A 14,213-nucleotide genomic window follows, 5' to 3' on the forward strand; every position below is an offset into this window, starting at 1 on the left:
GCTTTCCTCCCCACCGCATAGGGGATGCGGGAGGGTTCACATAGTGTCACTCGAGGTGCTGGCATGTCATGTGACATCACACGTCTGGTGGTGTTTACTCGCCCTTGGGTTGTTACTGACGTTGGTAACTACAGGGCGTGATGACACTCCAACTTTGGTGTCCCCAGTTTGAATGGTCACCCTCACCAAGCTCGCTGATGTACCGTATTCAGTTTCCCGGATGAGATATGAAAGAATGTAAGACTCCCAATAATATTCTAACCGCACAGCACCAACCGCACCAACCGCGATAAACCACTACATACCACTACATCTGCACCATCTGCAGCAACAACTATGACAACCTACATCCACCCGACCCCCACCACCACCACCACCATTTAGGAAAAGGGAAGAAAGAAAAATGTGAAATAAAGAAAAGGAGAAGAGTAACATAACACAACACCCAAACTAAGTTAGAAATTGACACGAATCGCACAACTGAAAGAAGAAAAAAAAACAAATCCCACCCATCCATCCATCGTTTCCATTCCACCAGAATGCCCTTTATTTTCACCTCACATGGTCCCCCCCACACAAGCTGTATGTCGGTCGGTGCCCTCCACCTCCACCACCCCACCGGTTACTTAAGCCCCATTACTCAGTACCACGGTAGCGGCGGCAGCAGCCATCTGTGCCTCCTGCTCCAACTTCTTCTGCTCCGCCTCGTGGAACACGCTCGTGATAACCGATTTCTCGTCAGCTGTCAGCTCCTTGGTGAGGGCCTCGTATACTTGTGGCTGAACTTGTTGTATTCCTACATTTCCCACCGTTAGCATCTGATCTGTTCTCGAACTGTCCCTTACGGGTTACATACCGAGCAGCGCTCCTCGGAACAGCTGATATGGTTCGATATGATCCAATGGGGTCTCGAGCAGCGTCTCCTCCTCCAACGCCTCATCGTCGTCCTCATCGTAAGTGAAGTCGATGGCGGCCCGGGCCTGCGCCTCGGTGTTCAAGAACTCCATGTACGCCGCGCTCTCGTCGGGAACATCCGCCTCGTCAAGCCCTTCTTTTCGTGTCAGCATTTCTCATCCTACAGGTGGTCACATGGATACGGGGTGTTACCTTCGCCATCCCAGCCGGCATCGCCATCCCACTCGTTCTCGCTGTCACTCTCGTACGAGTCGTCAAAGTTCAAACTATCCTTCGAGATATCCTCGCGGTGCCTCATCGCCAATGGCAGAGTCTGGAACAAGCTGACGATGCCCGACATGAGCTTTGGCCATCCAGGCTGGATGCTTGGGGGCACCTGGTCCGGGGGCAGCTGAATCAAAGCCACGATGGCAACAATCGAGAGCTTCTTGTCGTGTACACGGTTGAAGTTCTCGATGTTGGAGAACCATAGACTGAAGAACTTGTTGGTCCAGCCGTGCCTTTCCAGAACCTGGAGTGTCGCGGCAGGGTTATAGTAGATGCAGTTGATAACCATCTCCATAAGATGGACACGGTACGATTTGACCTCGCATTCCGCCAACAAACACTGCATGGAAATCTCGATAAAGTGGTTCAAGTACTTGTCGGCATGTCCGCGCATGTTGAGAAGGACAGCTTCGGCAAGCTTGCAACCGCAGATGCGGTCCATAGCACCCAGACGCTCGTTCGTAAAGATGGTCTGAATGATGTCGAAGATGGCCTCCATATACTCTGGTTGCTGCTTCAGCATCTCGTGACCGTACGAAACGTAGTTGTCCAGGGCAGGAAGCATCTCCTCGATAAAGATCTCCGATCGGTCCTTGAACGACCGGTGGATGAGCTTGAAAATCTGCCACATGGTCGGCGAGATAGCCTTGGCGGAGAATGTGCAGCTGTCGATAATCTCAAACACTTCGTTGTATAGATCCGCCAACTTGTGCTCAAGAGTGATGGTGATGACAGGAATCAAGATTTGTTCGAGGTGGAGCAGCACATTCGGAGTACTCTCTAGGGTAAGGATCAGAGTACCAATGGTCTGCAACACACCGAGGGCCGTGATGCTCTTGTCGTCGAGGTAAGTCTCCGTATCTTCGTCAGTGCTGCCCTGTCCCTTCTCGATAACATCGCCGATGATGCGCAAGTAGGTGTCCCGAAGCTGCTCCGTAAGCTGCACGGCGAACGGCGTAAGCTCGGCTGCGAAGACTTCGACGAACTCCTCCATGACGGTCGCCAGAGCGTCGACATCGACCTCATTCGCAAGCTTGAGAAGCTGCTGCATGATGTCGGCAATGTTCTGCTGCATCGACGTCCGGATGTAGTCGTGGCGAATCAAAGGCTGAAGAGCCAAAGCCGCCTCGACCCGAACGGGAAGTTCCGGATCATTCAAGCACTGGAGAATGTTCTGGTAGATGAGAACCACATTATTCTCATCCTTGAAGTCGAGATCGGCGAACTTCTCAAGGACATCGCAAGCTCGGGCCCTCAGGTAGCCCTGGGTACTCCGGAACTCGGGGAACACATGACGCACAAAGAAATACTCAACCTGATCGGCGATCGGGCTCTTCTTGCCAAGGATGATGCTGGACAGAGTACCAATCATCCTCAAAGCACCCTCCTTCTCCCTGTGGTTCTTGTCCGCATCCGCAGCCGTCTCGTAGCGGTTGACCACGCCATTGATGAAATTGAGGACGGTGAATGTCTGCTTCTTCCGGCTCTTGGTCAAGGTCATCAGGAAATTTGTAGCGGCCACATCAGGTGCCGAAACCTCCTCATAGAAGTTAATCTTGCGGTGGAGGTATTCGGCGGGCTCCTCATGGAACATCTCGAGGTCCTCGTCGGTCTGACACAGCAGCGGGAAGAGAACGTGCGCAATCAGGTTCTCAACGTGGGGGCCAAGGTGCTTCCATGTGGCGGAGGGCTTAATGCATTCATCCAAGAAGGCGAGGATGTTGGACAGGCAGATTTTGCTCAACCACCTTTGCTTCGACACCCATAATTCGATCTGCTGAAGGTACGCCTTCAAGATTTCGGGCGCAAAGTTGTCGATGAAGTGCTTGGCAAACTCCTCGTAGGAGTCGTTGCTAGTGACTCCTTGGGGGTTTCCGTAACTGCAGTCAAAATTAGTTACTGTTGCAATCCACTGTCCGAAATTGCGCACCATACCGAACGAATATCCTGTTAAGATTCGCGAAGGCCCACTTCTTTGCCTTCCACCAGGGGTGAATTTCCCGCTCGTCCAAATCCTCGACCATAGACTCCGCCGGGGGCTCCTTCTGGACGACCTTGATGAACAGGGTCGCCCAAGGAACGATTGACGACTGATCCTGTAGATGCGGTGCCAATTCAAACTGTAAGGTTGTCAGTCAGACGGGACCGCCACGTGTGCGAGAATCTGGGTGCGCCGCTAACTTACATAAGTTGCATGTTTGTAGGTTTTAATGATCATCTTCAACATATCACCCGCATCCGTGCTGGTTTCGTCAACCAGTCTGTTGCCGATAGCCAAGATTATGGGAAAGGTCGCCTGCGCAACGCGCTCCATCTCGTCCTGCTTAGTGGTGTCCCGCTTGAAGCGGTAGACCCGCGTCAGAGACAGCAAGCACTGCACACCCGCAAAGACCGACTGGATGTCGCCAGAGTTCAGAAGCTGCAGGGTGATATCCATGTAACTCGGCCACCGCTCGGGGAAATCATAGTGCAAGACCTTGCCAATCAGTGGCATCAGCTGTTGCCGGATGTTGGGCGGTGCCGACGCGAGGGTAGGGATGAGACGCTCGCGGAGTATGGCCTTCTCATCTTCGGGGATGGCGGGAATCTTAGGCCATTCCTCGTTGAATTCCCAAGACCGGGTGACCTTGTTCTTGAGGTAAATAACGGCTAGACACTGGCATCAGCGTTTCTGTTTGCGTCCTGAGTGTGCTGAGGGATTGGTAAAGCGGGTAGGTACCTGAGTGCCGGAAGTTCGCATCTGGGTCGTTCGAGACGATGTCCGTTAAAGCTGCGACAAAACCTTTTTGCACCTCCGCCTGCACTCCCATGTGATCAGCCACTGCAGAATTCCGCCGCGAGCCCACGCAAGTCAAAACTTTAACTCACCGCCTTCAGCTGCAGTTCAGCCTGTCTCCGAATGTCGGCATTGGCGCTCAGTGTAGAGCCGATGCATTCACGAAGCGCAGCGGTATCCATTGTTGTCCGATCGGGTGTGCGATCACTGGCGGGGAAAGGGTATCGTATGCACGGTCGCGAGCCGGACCAGGACGGGGGTTAGTGGGGTGTGGGGCGGGGGGCGGGGGTGAGAAATGGCCTCGTTGTGCTCGGTAGTGCAGTGCAGGAGATGGCGAGTGCGGCTGGGGCTCTATAGGACAGCGGACTCTGCGGCGGTGCGGGTTGGGGGGCGGCGAGGTAAGAGTGGGACGAGAGGCGGCTCTTTTTCCCTTTCTTTACAGTTTTCCTGGTCGGGTTGCTGCGGCGTCGGCGGCGGCGACTGGTTTTGGTTGCAAGGAGAGAAAGCGGGGAGAGTGAAGAGCGGAGCAGTAGTAGTGAGAGGAGAAGTCGTATACGAAGCAGGAGGAGGAGGAGACTGGATTCCCTTTCTGGTGGACGTTCGACAACGAGGGCGAGACCTTCAGTTGGGTGGTTGGAGTTCTGTGGGGTGCGGTGTTGCAGTTGCAGTTGGGACTTCTGTCGAAGAGGGGCAGAGGATTTCCCACTCGAGACGGGCCACCGCGTTCGCAACACAAAAAAATCTTTTTTTTTATTTTTATTGGTTAGGGTTGGACGGCGCCAGTCTGGACATGGATTCCATTCGATCCCACCGCCACATGCATACTCGGGCTACTCGAGATATGTAGTCTATGTAACTTTTATGGAGCCCGCGACAAAGAAGTTTGGTACTCTGATTCCCTTCGTATCGTGAAGTTCGAGGACTCTTCTTTTGAAGGAGGTGGCCCAGAAAGAGGTGTCCTTTGCGTCTCGGCCTGAACAGCAAGACAGTCAATGGAACAGACGGGCGGACCTCACCCAGCCATGCGATCAAGATCAGGGCAGCGGTGGTTTCCTCCCCAACACCCTCCCCAACACCCTCCCCAACACCCACCGCCCAACCCCCAAAAACGTGCCGGTATGACCCTGCATCGCATGCCAATGACAGGATGGGTGTGTGTAGCCGACTTTGTGGTTGATCTGCAACAATATTGACAGTCGTCACGGAGCCCTCTCATACGGCCGTGATGAGGTCTCTGGCTCCAATCCGCGCCGATGGAAGTCCCATCCGCTTGGCTTCAGCCCTCTGGCTCTAACAATCGGCCATCTCCTCAAACCGGGTAGGCTAATCACACGAGCATCCAATCATCACATCCTTATCGTGCACAGACCAGCCGCTCCCAGCTAACTTGTTACCACGTGACTCTGCCGTGAAAGAGTTAGCCACCACTCCAGATCCTAGTGAACATCTTCGCCAGTGACGTTTCGTGCCTTTCACGTGAGATCTTAACCTGTAACACATAAAGAAGCAACGACAAAGCGGATTGGTTCTGTTGGGCAACAGTTGCGCATTCCATCTATCTAGCTGGCATCTCAATCGAACGCTCCCATGGCCTCCATGGCCTCTAGCTCGTCTTCAAACTCGTCCCTTACTGGTACCGGAGCAGCTTTCCCAGCCGCAGACACACTGCGCCCAACGATCTCTCCCATTGCTTCCATCGCTTCCATTGCTTCCAGGTCATCCTCAAATTCGTCTATCTCACGGGTTGGCGCTGACGGTACTGTTGACGGCACTGTTGGCGGTACTATTGGTAGTGCTGATGTTGGTGCTGATGCTGATGCCGACCCCGACCCCTTCGCCTTATCCTTTGCCCTCTCCGCTTCCAGAAGGGCCTCGAAGTCCGCATCATCAAATCCATCCATCTCATCATCACTATCCTCCAATGGCACACCGCCCAGGAACAGTGCATTTGGATCACTCGGAACTGGCAGTGCCGTCGCCGGTTTCGGAGCCGAGGGTCTAGTCGGCAACGAATACAGATCGTCGTCGTTGCCATCTTCGCCTCGCTTCTCTGCACCATCGCCAGCAGCAGACTCTTTCTCCTTCTCCTTGCCCTTCACGTGTAATTCCTGCATCTCGGCCTCATCTCTCTTCCCGCCCTGTGCTTCGTGGATCCAGTCCTCCCGAGCCGATCTTATCGTGCGCGTGTGCCCGAGCTTCTCGATGATCTTCAGGGTGTCGCGGAATTTCGCCTTCTTGAATAAGTCGTCCGCCCACAGCTGGTAGAACGCCAGGAGTCGTGACGCGTCTTTGTACTAGATATCCCCGGTGTTGTCAGCATCCTACTTTGTAGCCAGGGGAGGAGAGAGACATACCTCATACCCCTTCCCTTTAAACTTCAACTTCGTTGGCGCCTCCTTTCTCAGCCGTGGTAACCCATTGATGGACATCAACCTTCGCAGCATCAGCATCAGCAATACTTCACTTGTCCCTTCTCGCAACCCAAATCAAATCAAATCGCAACCCACCTCTGCTCATCCAGCTTAACCGTAACCCGCTTCTTCTTGATCAAGACCTCATCGTCGAGGCCCAATTCATCCTCCTTCCGCTTCTTCGGTTGTGGAGCGGCGGCGGTCTTCTTAGGTGCCTCGGGGATCTCGATGTCGAGCTCGCCAATGTCGTACGCGAAGAGGTCGTTGTATTCATCGCCGCTGAAGTCGTCTTGTGCGGGGGCCGTGGTGGTCATGGTGCGTTTGTTGCAGGTAGAAAGGCAAGGCAGGCTGGAAAGCGTGTAGAGTAGTGAGGTAAAGTGGTGGGAGGGGACGTGGACGCGGACGCGACGCGAAGAATAAGGTGGAAATTGCCGGTTCACGGGGTGTGGTTCGATATCCCGGCGTAATAACCAGGACTGAAATATTTTATTACATAGCTCATCCAACTTCTCGATCTCTGCAGCCTTCAAGCGATTCCGAGATCTCACGGTAGAGAGGTTCCAATAACGCCGTTAAGCTATTGCTCCGAAGTTTCGAATCGAGATTGTGAACTCACAGGTCTCCGGGGTTTCGCAAGTGGCTCAACTGTGGCTTAGCTAGGTAGTTAGGCGTGGCTCGCACCCAGGACCCTAGTTAGAGTAATGCGCTCATAGCCCACTATCGCTTCACCTCCAACCCCACCAACAGCATTCATTACCTACATAATCTCCACCACGCAGCACGCAGCACGATGACGAACGCCGCAGACCTCGCATCGGCCATCGCGCAAGTCAGCCTTCTCACGACCGAGTCAGACAGCTGGATCGACAGTCTACTCGAAGAGCGTCGGCCGCGGAAGCGAGTGAAGCCCACGGACGCCGACCAGAGATCACAGCTGGAAGCGGAGTTCCTAGCGCCGTCGCATACCTTCTCTACCGAATGGCTGAATAAACTACAGCAGTAGGTGTTCCACCCGTGGGTTGTTGGTATATAGCTGGGGAGCGGGGAGCTGATGTAGTTCAATTCTACGCAGTCGATGGGACGAATCCCAGGATTACATGCCGCTCATGGGCCTTGCCCCGACCATGTCCCGCACCGTCATACGCTTCACCCGTGAGGGTCTCGAGGGGAAGGTCACGGGCTACAAGGAGGTAACGGTGCCCGCGCATTCCATCACGGCAAAGAACTCGACGTCGCTACTGCGGAAGCCGGCGACGAAGGCCGACTTTGTGCGCGGCAAGGCGGGATTCTTCCCGTTCAGTCCTGGCGGCGTGGAGGCGGGGAGTGCGAACGAGAGGGCCGAGGAGCTGGAACGACATGAGGCGGCGATGGAGGAGAGGATTGGCCGCGATGGGCTCCTAAGGGTCGCGCCGGGAATGAGTCGTGGCTTGAAGTTCGAGGTCGAAAACGTGGACGAAGTGGAAGAGGACGTTGATAGCGAGAAATTCAACTTCGGAGATGTACAACCCAAGAGGGCCAAGAAGGGAACTACGAATCAAGTGGAGAAGTCGGAAGAGAAACCATTGGCGGAGCTCGATTCCATCGATGATCTGCTGCCTGTGGAATTCCCGATGTTGGCACCCCGCGGCGACCTCTACCCAGCAGTAGTGAAGACTAGAAACAAGGAATGGGCACATATGGTGGATATCAACCAAGAGCTCACAAACTTTCGCGAATTGGTACCCAATATGGCTAAGGAATGGCCGTTCGAATTGGATACCTTCCAGAAGGAAGCTGTGTACCACCTGGAGCAGGGAGATTCGGTTTTTGTGGCTGCCCACACATCTGCCGGTAAAACTGTCGTGGCCGAGTATGCTATCGCATTAGCGGCCAAACATATGACTAAGTATTACCACACTTCTCCTGTCTTTGTATTGCCATTTCTGACTTTGGGGTCAGAGCTATTTACACATCACCTATCAAGGCATTGAGTAATCAGAAGTTCCGAGACTTTCGGGGCGTCTTTGACGACGTGGGAATCCTTACTGGAGATGTGCAAATTAACCCGGAGGCCAGTTGCCTGATCATGACCACAGAAATTCTCCGGAGTATGCTATACAAGGGAGCTGACCTCATCCGCGACGTGGAGTTCGTGATCTTCGACGAAGTCCATTACGTCAACGATCTGGAGAGAGGAGTGGTTTGGGAGGAGGTCATCATTATGCTTCCGGAGCACGTCAACCTAATCTTGCTTTCCGCGACGGTGCCGAATACTAAGGAGTTCGCCAACTGGGTCGGAAGGACGAAAAAAAAGGATATATGTCATCGCTACACCAAAGAGACCGGTTCCCCTTGAGCATTATCTCTGGGCTGGAAAACAGATGTTCAAGATTGTCAACGCCGAGAAACAGTTTCTACAGCAAGGCTGGAAGGATGCAGCCGATACCTTGAAGCCGAAGAAGGATACTCGGGCGCCGCCTGCCGGAGGCAATCAGCGTGGTGGCGGGGCTCAGCGTGGTGGACCCAATCAGCGTGGAGGACCCAATCAACGGGGCGGGCCTAACCAGCGCGGTGGTGGCCAGCGTGGTGGATCACAGCGTGGTGGTCAGAAACAAGTGTCGGTGCCCCGAAGCGCACCAGGCGCAATGCGGTCCGCAGCACAAGACAAGAACATATGGGTGCATCTTGTCCAGCACCTCAAGAAGGAGAATCTGCTACCAGGTGTCATTTTTGTGTTTTCAAAGAAGCGATGTGAGGAGAATGCCGACGCTCTTAGCAATATCGACTACTGCAACCAGACAGAGAAGAGCGCCATTCACATGATCATCGAGAAGAGCATCGCCCGTCTGAAACCGGAGGATAGGCAGTTGCCGCAGATCCGACGTATGCGGGAGCTTCTGAGCAGAGGATTAGCCGTCCATCACGGAGGACTGCTGCCTATCGTAAAGGAGGTCGTGGAGATCCTATTTGCGAAGACTTTGGTGAAAGTTTTGTTTGCAACGGAAACATTTGCTATGGTAAAGTGGCCCATATTCCGTTACTCCACTATAACGACCCTAACTTCCACAGGGCCTAAACTTGCCAACTAGGACAGTTGTTTTCTCGGGAACCAGGAAGCATGATGGCAGATCGTTCCGTGATCTTTTGCCTGGAGAATATATTCAGATGGCTGGTCGTGCTGGTCGAAGAGGTATCGACACAGCCGGAACAGTTATCATCGTATCCCGAGATGATGAGCCACCTCCAGTATGCCTCAATCCCGCCCTTCAGATTTTGGGCTAGTCTGACTAACTCTTTGCAGTACCCCAGTTTGAAGCAGATGATCCTCGGTGACCCCACGAAATTGCAGAGTCAGTTCCGCCTCACCTACACCATGATTTTGAACCTTCTCCGTGTGGAGGCGCTCAAGATCGAGGAGATGATCAAGAGAAGTTTCAGCGAAAACACCACGCAGATGCTCCTGCCGGAACACGAACGCAAGGTGCAGATATCTGAAGCCGATCTGAAGAAGCTGAAGCGCGAGGAATGTGATATCTGCGATGTCGACTTGAATGCTTGCCATGGCGCGGCGATGCTGGTTAGTCAGTATAACGCGGAGATGACTATCAAGGGATATGGTCTGGCTCGTCGGCAGAAGCTATTCACCGCTGGACGATTGGTGGTGCTCCAGGAAGATGTAGGAATATTCTATCCCTTGGTTCGAACGGTTGCTAAATGGTTTAAATAGGCTGGTACTAGAACGGTGGGAGTACTCACTGCCGAAGGCATTCACACCGGGCCACAGCCTTTACTGCGGGTTTTGATGCTGAAGCCTGCGAGTGATCAGAAGCAACCTGGTATGTGACGCGATTTCACTGGGCGGGGGGAAATGGCTAATCTCAATTCTACAGCCGACCTGATCCCATTCGTGCTGCACGAATCACTCAAGATCCCCGCATTGGTCACCAAGGACTGGCAAATCAGAGGCACATTGGTTCCCGTCACGGCCATTGAGTGCGTCACCAAGACTCAAGTGAAATTTGACGTCGTGGCAGCCATCAGAGGAGAAGCCTTGATCCTGCAGACGGCAAAGGAAGAGCTCTCCGCCCTTACAGAGGACTGGAGCAGGCCAGAATGGAAAGAACTTGATTGGACCAAGATTAAGGATCTCCCATTCCTTGAGATATACGAAGCCAGGAAGCAGCAGATTCGGAAGGCGGAGGATAGCACTTGCATCGATTGTCCTAACTTTGCTCGCCACGTAATGCCCTCCCTTTTATTACTTGATGTCTAACCTGACTTATTATAGTTTGCTATGCGCCATGAAGAGTATATCCTGCACGAGAACATTGCGCAGCTGAAGCAACTCATTTCGGACCAGAATCTGCAGCTGTTGCCCGACTACGAGCAGAGAGTCACCGTCCTCAAGGAACTGAAGTTTATAGACGAGAACGACAGCGTGCAGCTAAAGGGCCGAGTCGCTTGCGAGGTAGCTATCCCCCCCCTCGGGTGATACTGTCAGCATGCATGCTAACAAACCCAGGTCAACTCCGCCAACGAACTAGTCCTCACGGAGCTAATCCTCGAAAACGTGCTCGCCGAATACGAGCCCGAGGAGATCGTGGCGCTGCTCTCATGCTTCGTGTTCCAAGAAAAAACCGACGTGGTGCCTAACATCACGCAGCGGCTCGAAAAGGGCAAAGCGACGATCCTGGCGGTAGCGCAGCGGATCAACGCGGTGCAGACGGACCACCAAGTGATCCTATCGAAGGAAAACGACGACTTCGAGAGCCGCCCGCGCTTCGGGCTCATGGAGGTAGTCTACGAGTGGGCCAAGGGCATGTCATTCAGCCAGATCACGGATCTGACCGATGTCCTCGAGGGAACGATCGTGCGTGTCATCACGAGGCTTGATGAGACTTGCAGAGAGGTCAAGAGCGCCGCCAGGATCATTGGTGATCCGAGCCTCTTTGAGAAAATGCAGATATGTCAGGAGCTCATCAAGAGGGATGTCTGCCATTGCGCCAGTTTGTACTTGGTATGTCGATTGGCCTGGTCCGTGTCTCCGATCCTTGCTAACCGTTCGACAGTGAAGGAGTTGAGAATCACTGGAGGAGCTTCCGCGGGCGTACGGATGGTACGAGTATGGGAGGGGAGCACTGACGGTAGATATTTCAACATTTTTGAGGGTGTGAAGCTGTATGCAAAGCTGAATACAGTCGACTCCTTCTTTTTACTAGGCGCTGTGCGAAACTCGAATGACTCTTTGAAGACGGATCACATTGTGATCCCTTCCGGCCAGTTCAAGTCTCACAACACGCAAAACATCATGGACAGCCAATGAGTGTGTTTGTTCAAGTTTTTTTTTTATTCAATCACATCGTAAAAGTTCCCTGTTAAACCGCATATAAAACCCCTCCAAATCGCCCTCTCATGAAACAGCAGCCACCACATCCTCCTCCGATCACAAGATAGCAATAGCATTAGCCCAAGTAGCAATGCCACGGTCGACATTGAACGGGGCGGAGGTGACAAAGAACGTCCACTTCCTGCGCTTCTTGCACATCTCGGCGAGCTTCTCGAGGTCAAAGAACTCACCGAGGCCGGTTCCCCAGAGGCTGAGCACCTGCTCATGGAGCGACAGGGGGCCCTGTGCGGGCCAGCTCTCGAACGCCGGCTGGTCGCCCGCCACCGCGGAAAAATACGAGTCGTGCAGCCAGTCCACCATCTCCGCGCTCTGCGCGACGCCAATGAAGCGGTGCAGGCCGTCGGGGCCCGCCGCGTACGGGAGCTCAGCGAGCGTCTTGCGCTCCGAGGGGGTTAGCGCAACGTACGCTTTCGTGAACCCGCTGCGCACAAGCAGGATGTCGCCGATACGGATGTCGCCGCCGTCGGCGGCGTTGCGCAGGTCCAACCCTTGGTGCTTGGCTACCGCTTGCAGCTGCGGGAACGTGATGTTCGTGGCTGCGAAGGCGGGTGCGGAGAGCCCCTGCAGCTCCGCCCAGCTCGCGAAGTCGAGGAGCACGCCGCGCCCGGCGATACCGTGCGCTGCCCACTCTTGGATGCCGCACTTGTGGTTGTTGGTCAGGTTCGCGCCGGGGATGTCGTCCTGGGGGTGCTGTTAGTGCGGGAACTTGGTCCGCATGAGGGAGGGGGAGAATGTATCGTATCATACCTCGGTGCAGCCGTTGTAGAAGATACCCGATTCCAGATGCGCAAAATGGTGGAATCCATCCCATTGCGTCGACGTCTGTGTGTTCATCTGGTACTGCTCGTCCAGCACGGCAGCGGTTCCGTCGCCAAACTTCATGAACGTGTGGTTGAACGCCGGGCGGTTGAACAGCGGCGGGTTGACGAGCTTGACCGGCAGGCTTTTTTCTCTGTCAGCACAACTCAGAGTAGTAGCAGGAAGGCATGTGTATAAACTCACTTCAGCGGGACCATGTCGCCAGTCTTGACTTCCTTCATGCTCTGGTACACCCTCTGCGGCGTGAGGAAGTTGAGACGTCCGAGCTATCATTCCACCTTTAATCAGCCCTGCACCTTGTAGAGTATCCCTCTTCCGTCTCTCCTCCAGGACAAAACTCACCCCATCATCGTCACCCCAAAGCCACGCACTTCCCTCGAGGTGCCCGGGCACACGGGGGAGCTGGCTCCGCTTCGGCAGCTTCCTGTAGTTGGTCTCGTGCTTGTCGTACCTGTAAGCGGGCGAGAACTGTGTCTCGGGTTCTTCATGCGCCGGGGCAGCAAGAATCGGCGCGGCGAAGGCGGCAAGGAGCGAGAGCAGCACTGGGAGGGAAAACATCTTTGCTGGCTGTTGGCGGGGTAGAGTGGGATGCGCTGGTGGAGTGGAAGGCAGAGGGCAGAGGGCGGGACGCTGGGCTTTATATATGCCCAGTTACTCTTGCTATGCACTCTCCCATGTCTGGGCTGCTTGAACCTCTAGCATACACGGGTCGAGTGGGCTGGGCTGGACTGGATCTGGACAATTCGTTCGAGGCGTCCAAACCTTCAAACGCCCTAGGTACATATCGAGATGCAGTCAAGTTCCACGGCGTAATTTGTATTCGCCTTTGCCGGAAGGGGTATTTACTCCACAATGGCTCCAATCGATCCGCGATCAGCAGGACGGCTAGCCACAGGAACATGCGGTGCAGCGGCCTGCAGGTGTTCCTGGTCGACCATACAATGCTACATCCATCATGACAATTAATAGTATCCATCATATGTAGTGTACTCTACCTAGGCAAATAGAGTGATGCCTCGCTTGATCCGATGCAGGAGGCGGGAAAGTGGATCGGTGAACGCAGCGTATGTATAATGTAGCATAGCACAGCAGCAGAGCAGAGCACGTATACACTGCTGTCGTGCATGCGGATCAACCACTTGGTGAGAAACGCGGGTCCAAGCCCGTATACAGCTGCACTGTACCTTGCGTGAGGAATGCCATGCCAGCAAGCAATGGACTTGTTGTGGTCGAGAAGCGGGCGGGAACAGCCTACGGACTCCATCCCGACTGGACTGGAGCCTGCGCATCCCATGCCGACCCTTGTTTCCGCCGCGCCGTCAAAGCGCTCCTTTATTGGCACCTACATCCTCTAGCCGACGAGACGCCGGACGAACGCCAAGGCAGCGCGGAGTAGAAATACGGTACTTCCACTCGGCCTTCGCCGCACAGGATCAATTGAGCAGGTATGTATTGTACAGTCCCATACTCGTCCATATAGATGCCCAGATTTTGGGCAATTGAGGCAAGAATCTGGGAGTACCGTAGTTCCATACCCGAGGTTGAACCCTCCAAGGCAAACTCCTGGAGCACTTTGCTCTTTGGATCCATGAACCCGTATTCGAGGACTTGGCATCACTGCACAGCACAGGTGTCTTGC

The 14,213-nt window shown here is 54.2% G+C and overlaps 4 protein-coding genes across 4 annotated transcripts; 1 reads left to right on the top strand and 3 right to left on the bottom strand.

Annotated features, from left to right (window-relative positions):
- Nucleotides 1-234: 234 nt before the first annotated feature.
- BZA05DRAFT_183016 (armadillo-type protein) lies at nt 235-4,267 on the bottom strand. Its single transcript, XM_051479328.1, has 7 exons — nt 4,051-4,267; nt 3,902-3,980; nt 3,368-3,831; nt 3,118-3,302; nt 1,108-3,062; nt 857-1,051; nt 235-796 (listed from the first exon to the last, which is right to left on the bottom strand). Exons 1-7 carry the CDS (start codon nt 4,138-4,140, stop codon nt 627-629), a joined length of 3,138 nt encoding a protein of 1,045 aa, XP_051335580.1. The 5' UTR covers nt 4,141-4,267; the 3' UTR covers nt 235-626.
- A 1,182-nt stretch (nt 4,268-5,449) lies between these two features.
- On the bottom strand, nt 5,450-6,826 carry BZA05DRAFT_410816 (replication fork protection component Swi3-domain-containing protein). Its single transcript, XM_051484940.1, has 3 exons — nt 6,466-6,826; nt 6,313-6,391; nt 5,450-6,252 (listed from the first exon to the last, which is right to left on the bottom strand). The coding sequence occupies exons 1-3, from the start codon at nt 6,681-6,683 to the stop codon at nt 5,530-5,532; spliced, it is 1,020 nt and encodes a 339-aa protein (XP_051335581.1). The 5' UTR covers nt 6,684-6,826; the 3' UTR covers nt 5,450-5,529.
- Nucleotides 6,827-7,028: 202 nt separating this feature from the next.
- BZA05DRAFT_431878 (NUC185 domain-containing protein) lies at nt 7,029-11,671 on the top strand (the record flags this gene model as incomplete). Its single annotated transcript, XM_051486203.1, has 12 exons — nt 7,029-7,368; nt 7,442-8,254; nt 8,308-8,628; nt 8,663-8,758; nt 8,981-9,365; nt 9,418-9,594; nt 9,650-10,024; nt 10,076-10,184; nt 10,239-10,588; nt 10,637-10,816; nt 10,871-11,365; nt 11,600-11,671. Exons 1-12 carry the CDS (start codon nt 7,160-7,162, stop codon nt 11,669-11,671), a joined length of 3,582 nt encoding a protein of 1,193 aa, XP_051335582.1. The 5' UTR covers nt 7,029-7,159.
- A 60-nt stretch (nt 11,672-11,731) lies between these two features.
- Nucleotides 11,732-13,446, bottom strand: BZA05DRAFT_183077 (uncharacterized protein). Its single transcript, XM_051479329.1, has 4 exons — nt 12,917-13,446; nt 12,758-12,840; nt 12,503-12,698; nt 11,732-12,436 (listed from the first exon to the last, which is right to left on the bottom strand). The coding sequence occupies exons 1-4, from the start codon at nt 13,130-13,132 to the stop codon at nt 11,792-11,794; spliced, it is 1,140 nt and encodes a 379-aa protein (XP_051335583.1). The 5' UTR covers nt 13,133-13,446; the 3' UTR covers nt 11,732-11,791.
- Between the last annotated feature and the right edge of the window lie 767 nt (nt 13,447-14,213).

Source organism: Tricharina praecox, assembly GCF_024521635.1.
Source record: "Tricharina praecox strain CBS 144465 chromosome Unknown BZA05scaffold_33, whole genome shotgun sequence".
NCBI classification, from domain to species: domain Eukaryota; kingdom Fungi; phylum Ascomycota; class Pezizomycetes; order Pezizales; family Pyronemataceae; genus Tricharina; species Tricharina praecox.

Coding starts and splice junctions, on each gene's coding strand:
- BZA05DRAFT_183016 (XM_051479328.1), bottom strand. CDS start 4,140: ATGGATACCGCTGCGCTTCGTGAATGCATCGGCTCTACACTGAGCGCC. Junction 1,052..1,107: donor TGCCGGCTGGGATGGCGAAG/GTAACACCCCGT, acceptor TGACACGAAAAG/AAGGGCTTGACGAGGCGGAT. Junction 797..856: donor GTTCCGAGGAGCGCTGCTCG/GTATGTAACCCG, acceptor TGGGAAATGTAG/GAATACAACAAGTTCAGCCA.
- BZA05DRAFT_410816 (XM_051484940.1), bottom strand. CDS start 6,683: ATGACCACCACGGCCCCCGCACAAGACGACTTCAGCGGCGATGAATAC. Junction 6,392..6,465: donor GTTAAGCTGGATGAGCAGAG/GTGGGTTGCGAT, acceptor GATGCTGCGAAG/GTTGATGTCCATCAATGGGT. Junction 6,253..6,312: donor TTAAAGGGAAGGGGTATGAG/GTATGTCTCTCT, acceptor GGGGATATCTAG/TACAAAGACGCGTCACGACT.
- BZA05DRAFT_183077 (XM_051479329.1), bottom strand. CDS start 13,132: ATGTTTTCCCTCCCAGTGCTGCTCTCGCTCCTTGCCGCCTTCGCCGCG. Junction 12,699..12,757: donor GGCGACATGGTCCCGCTGAA/GTGAGTTTATAC, acceptor CAGAGAAAAAAG/CCTGCCGGTCAAGCTCGTCA. Junction 12,437..12,502: donor TCTACAACGGCTGCACCGAG/GTATGATACGAT, acceptor CAGCACCCCCAG/GACGACATCCCCGGCGCGAA.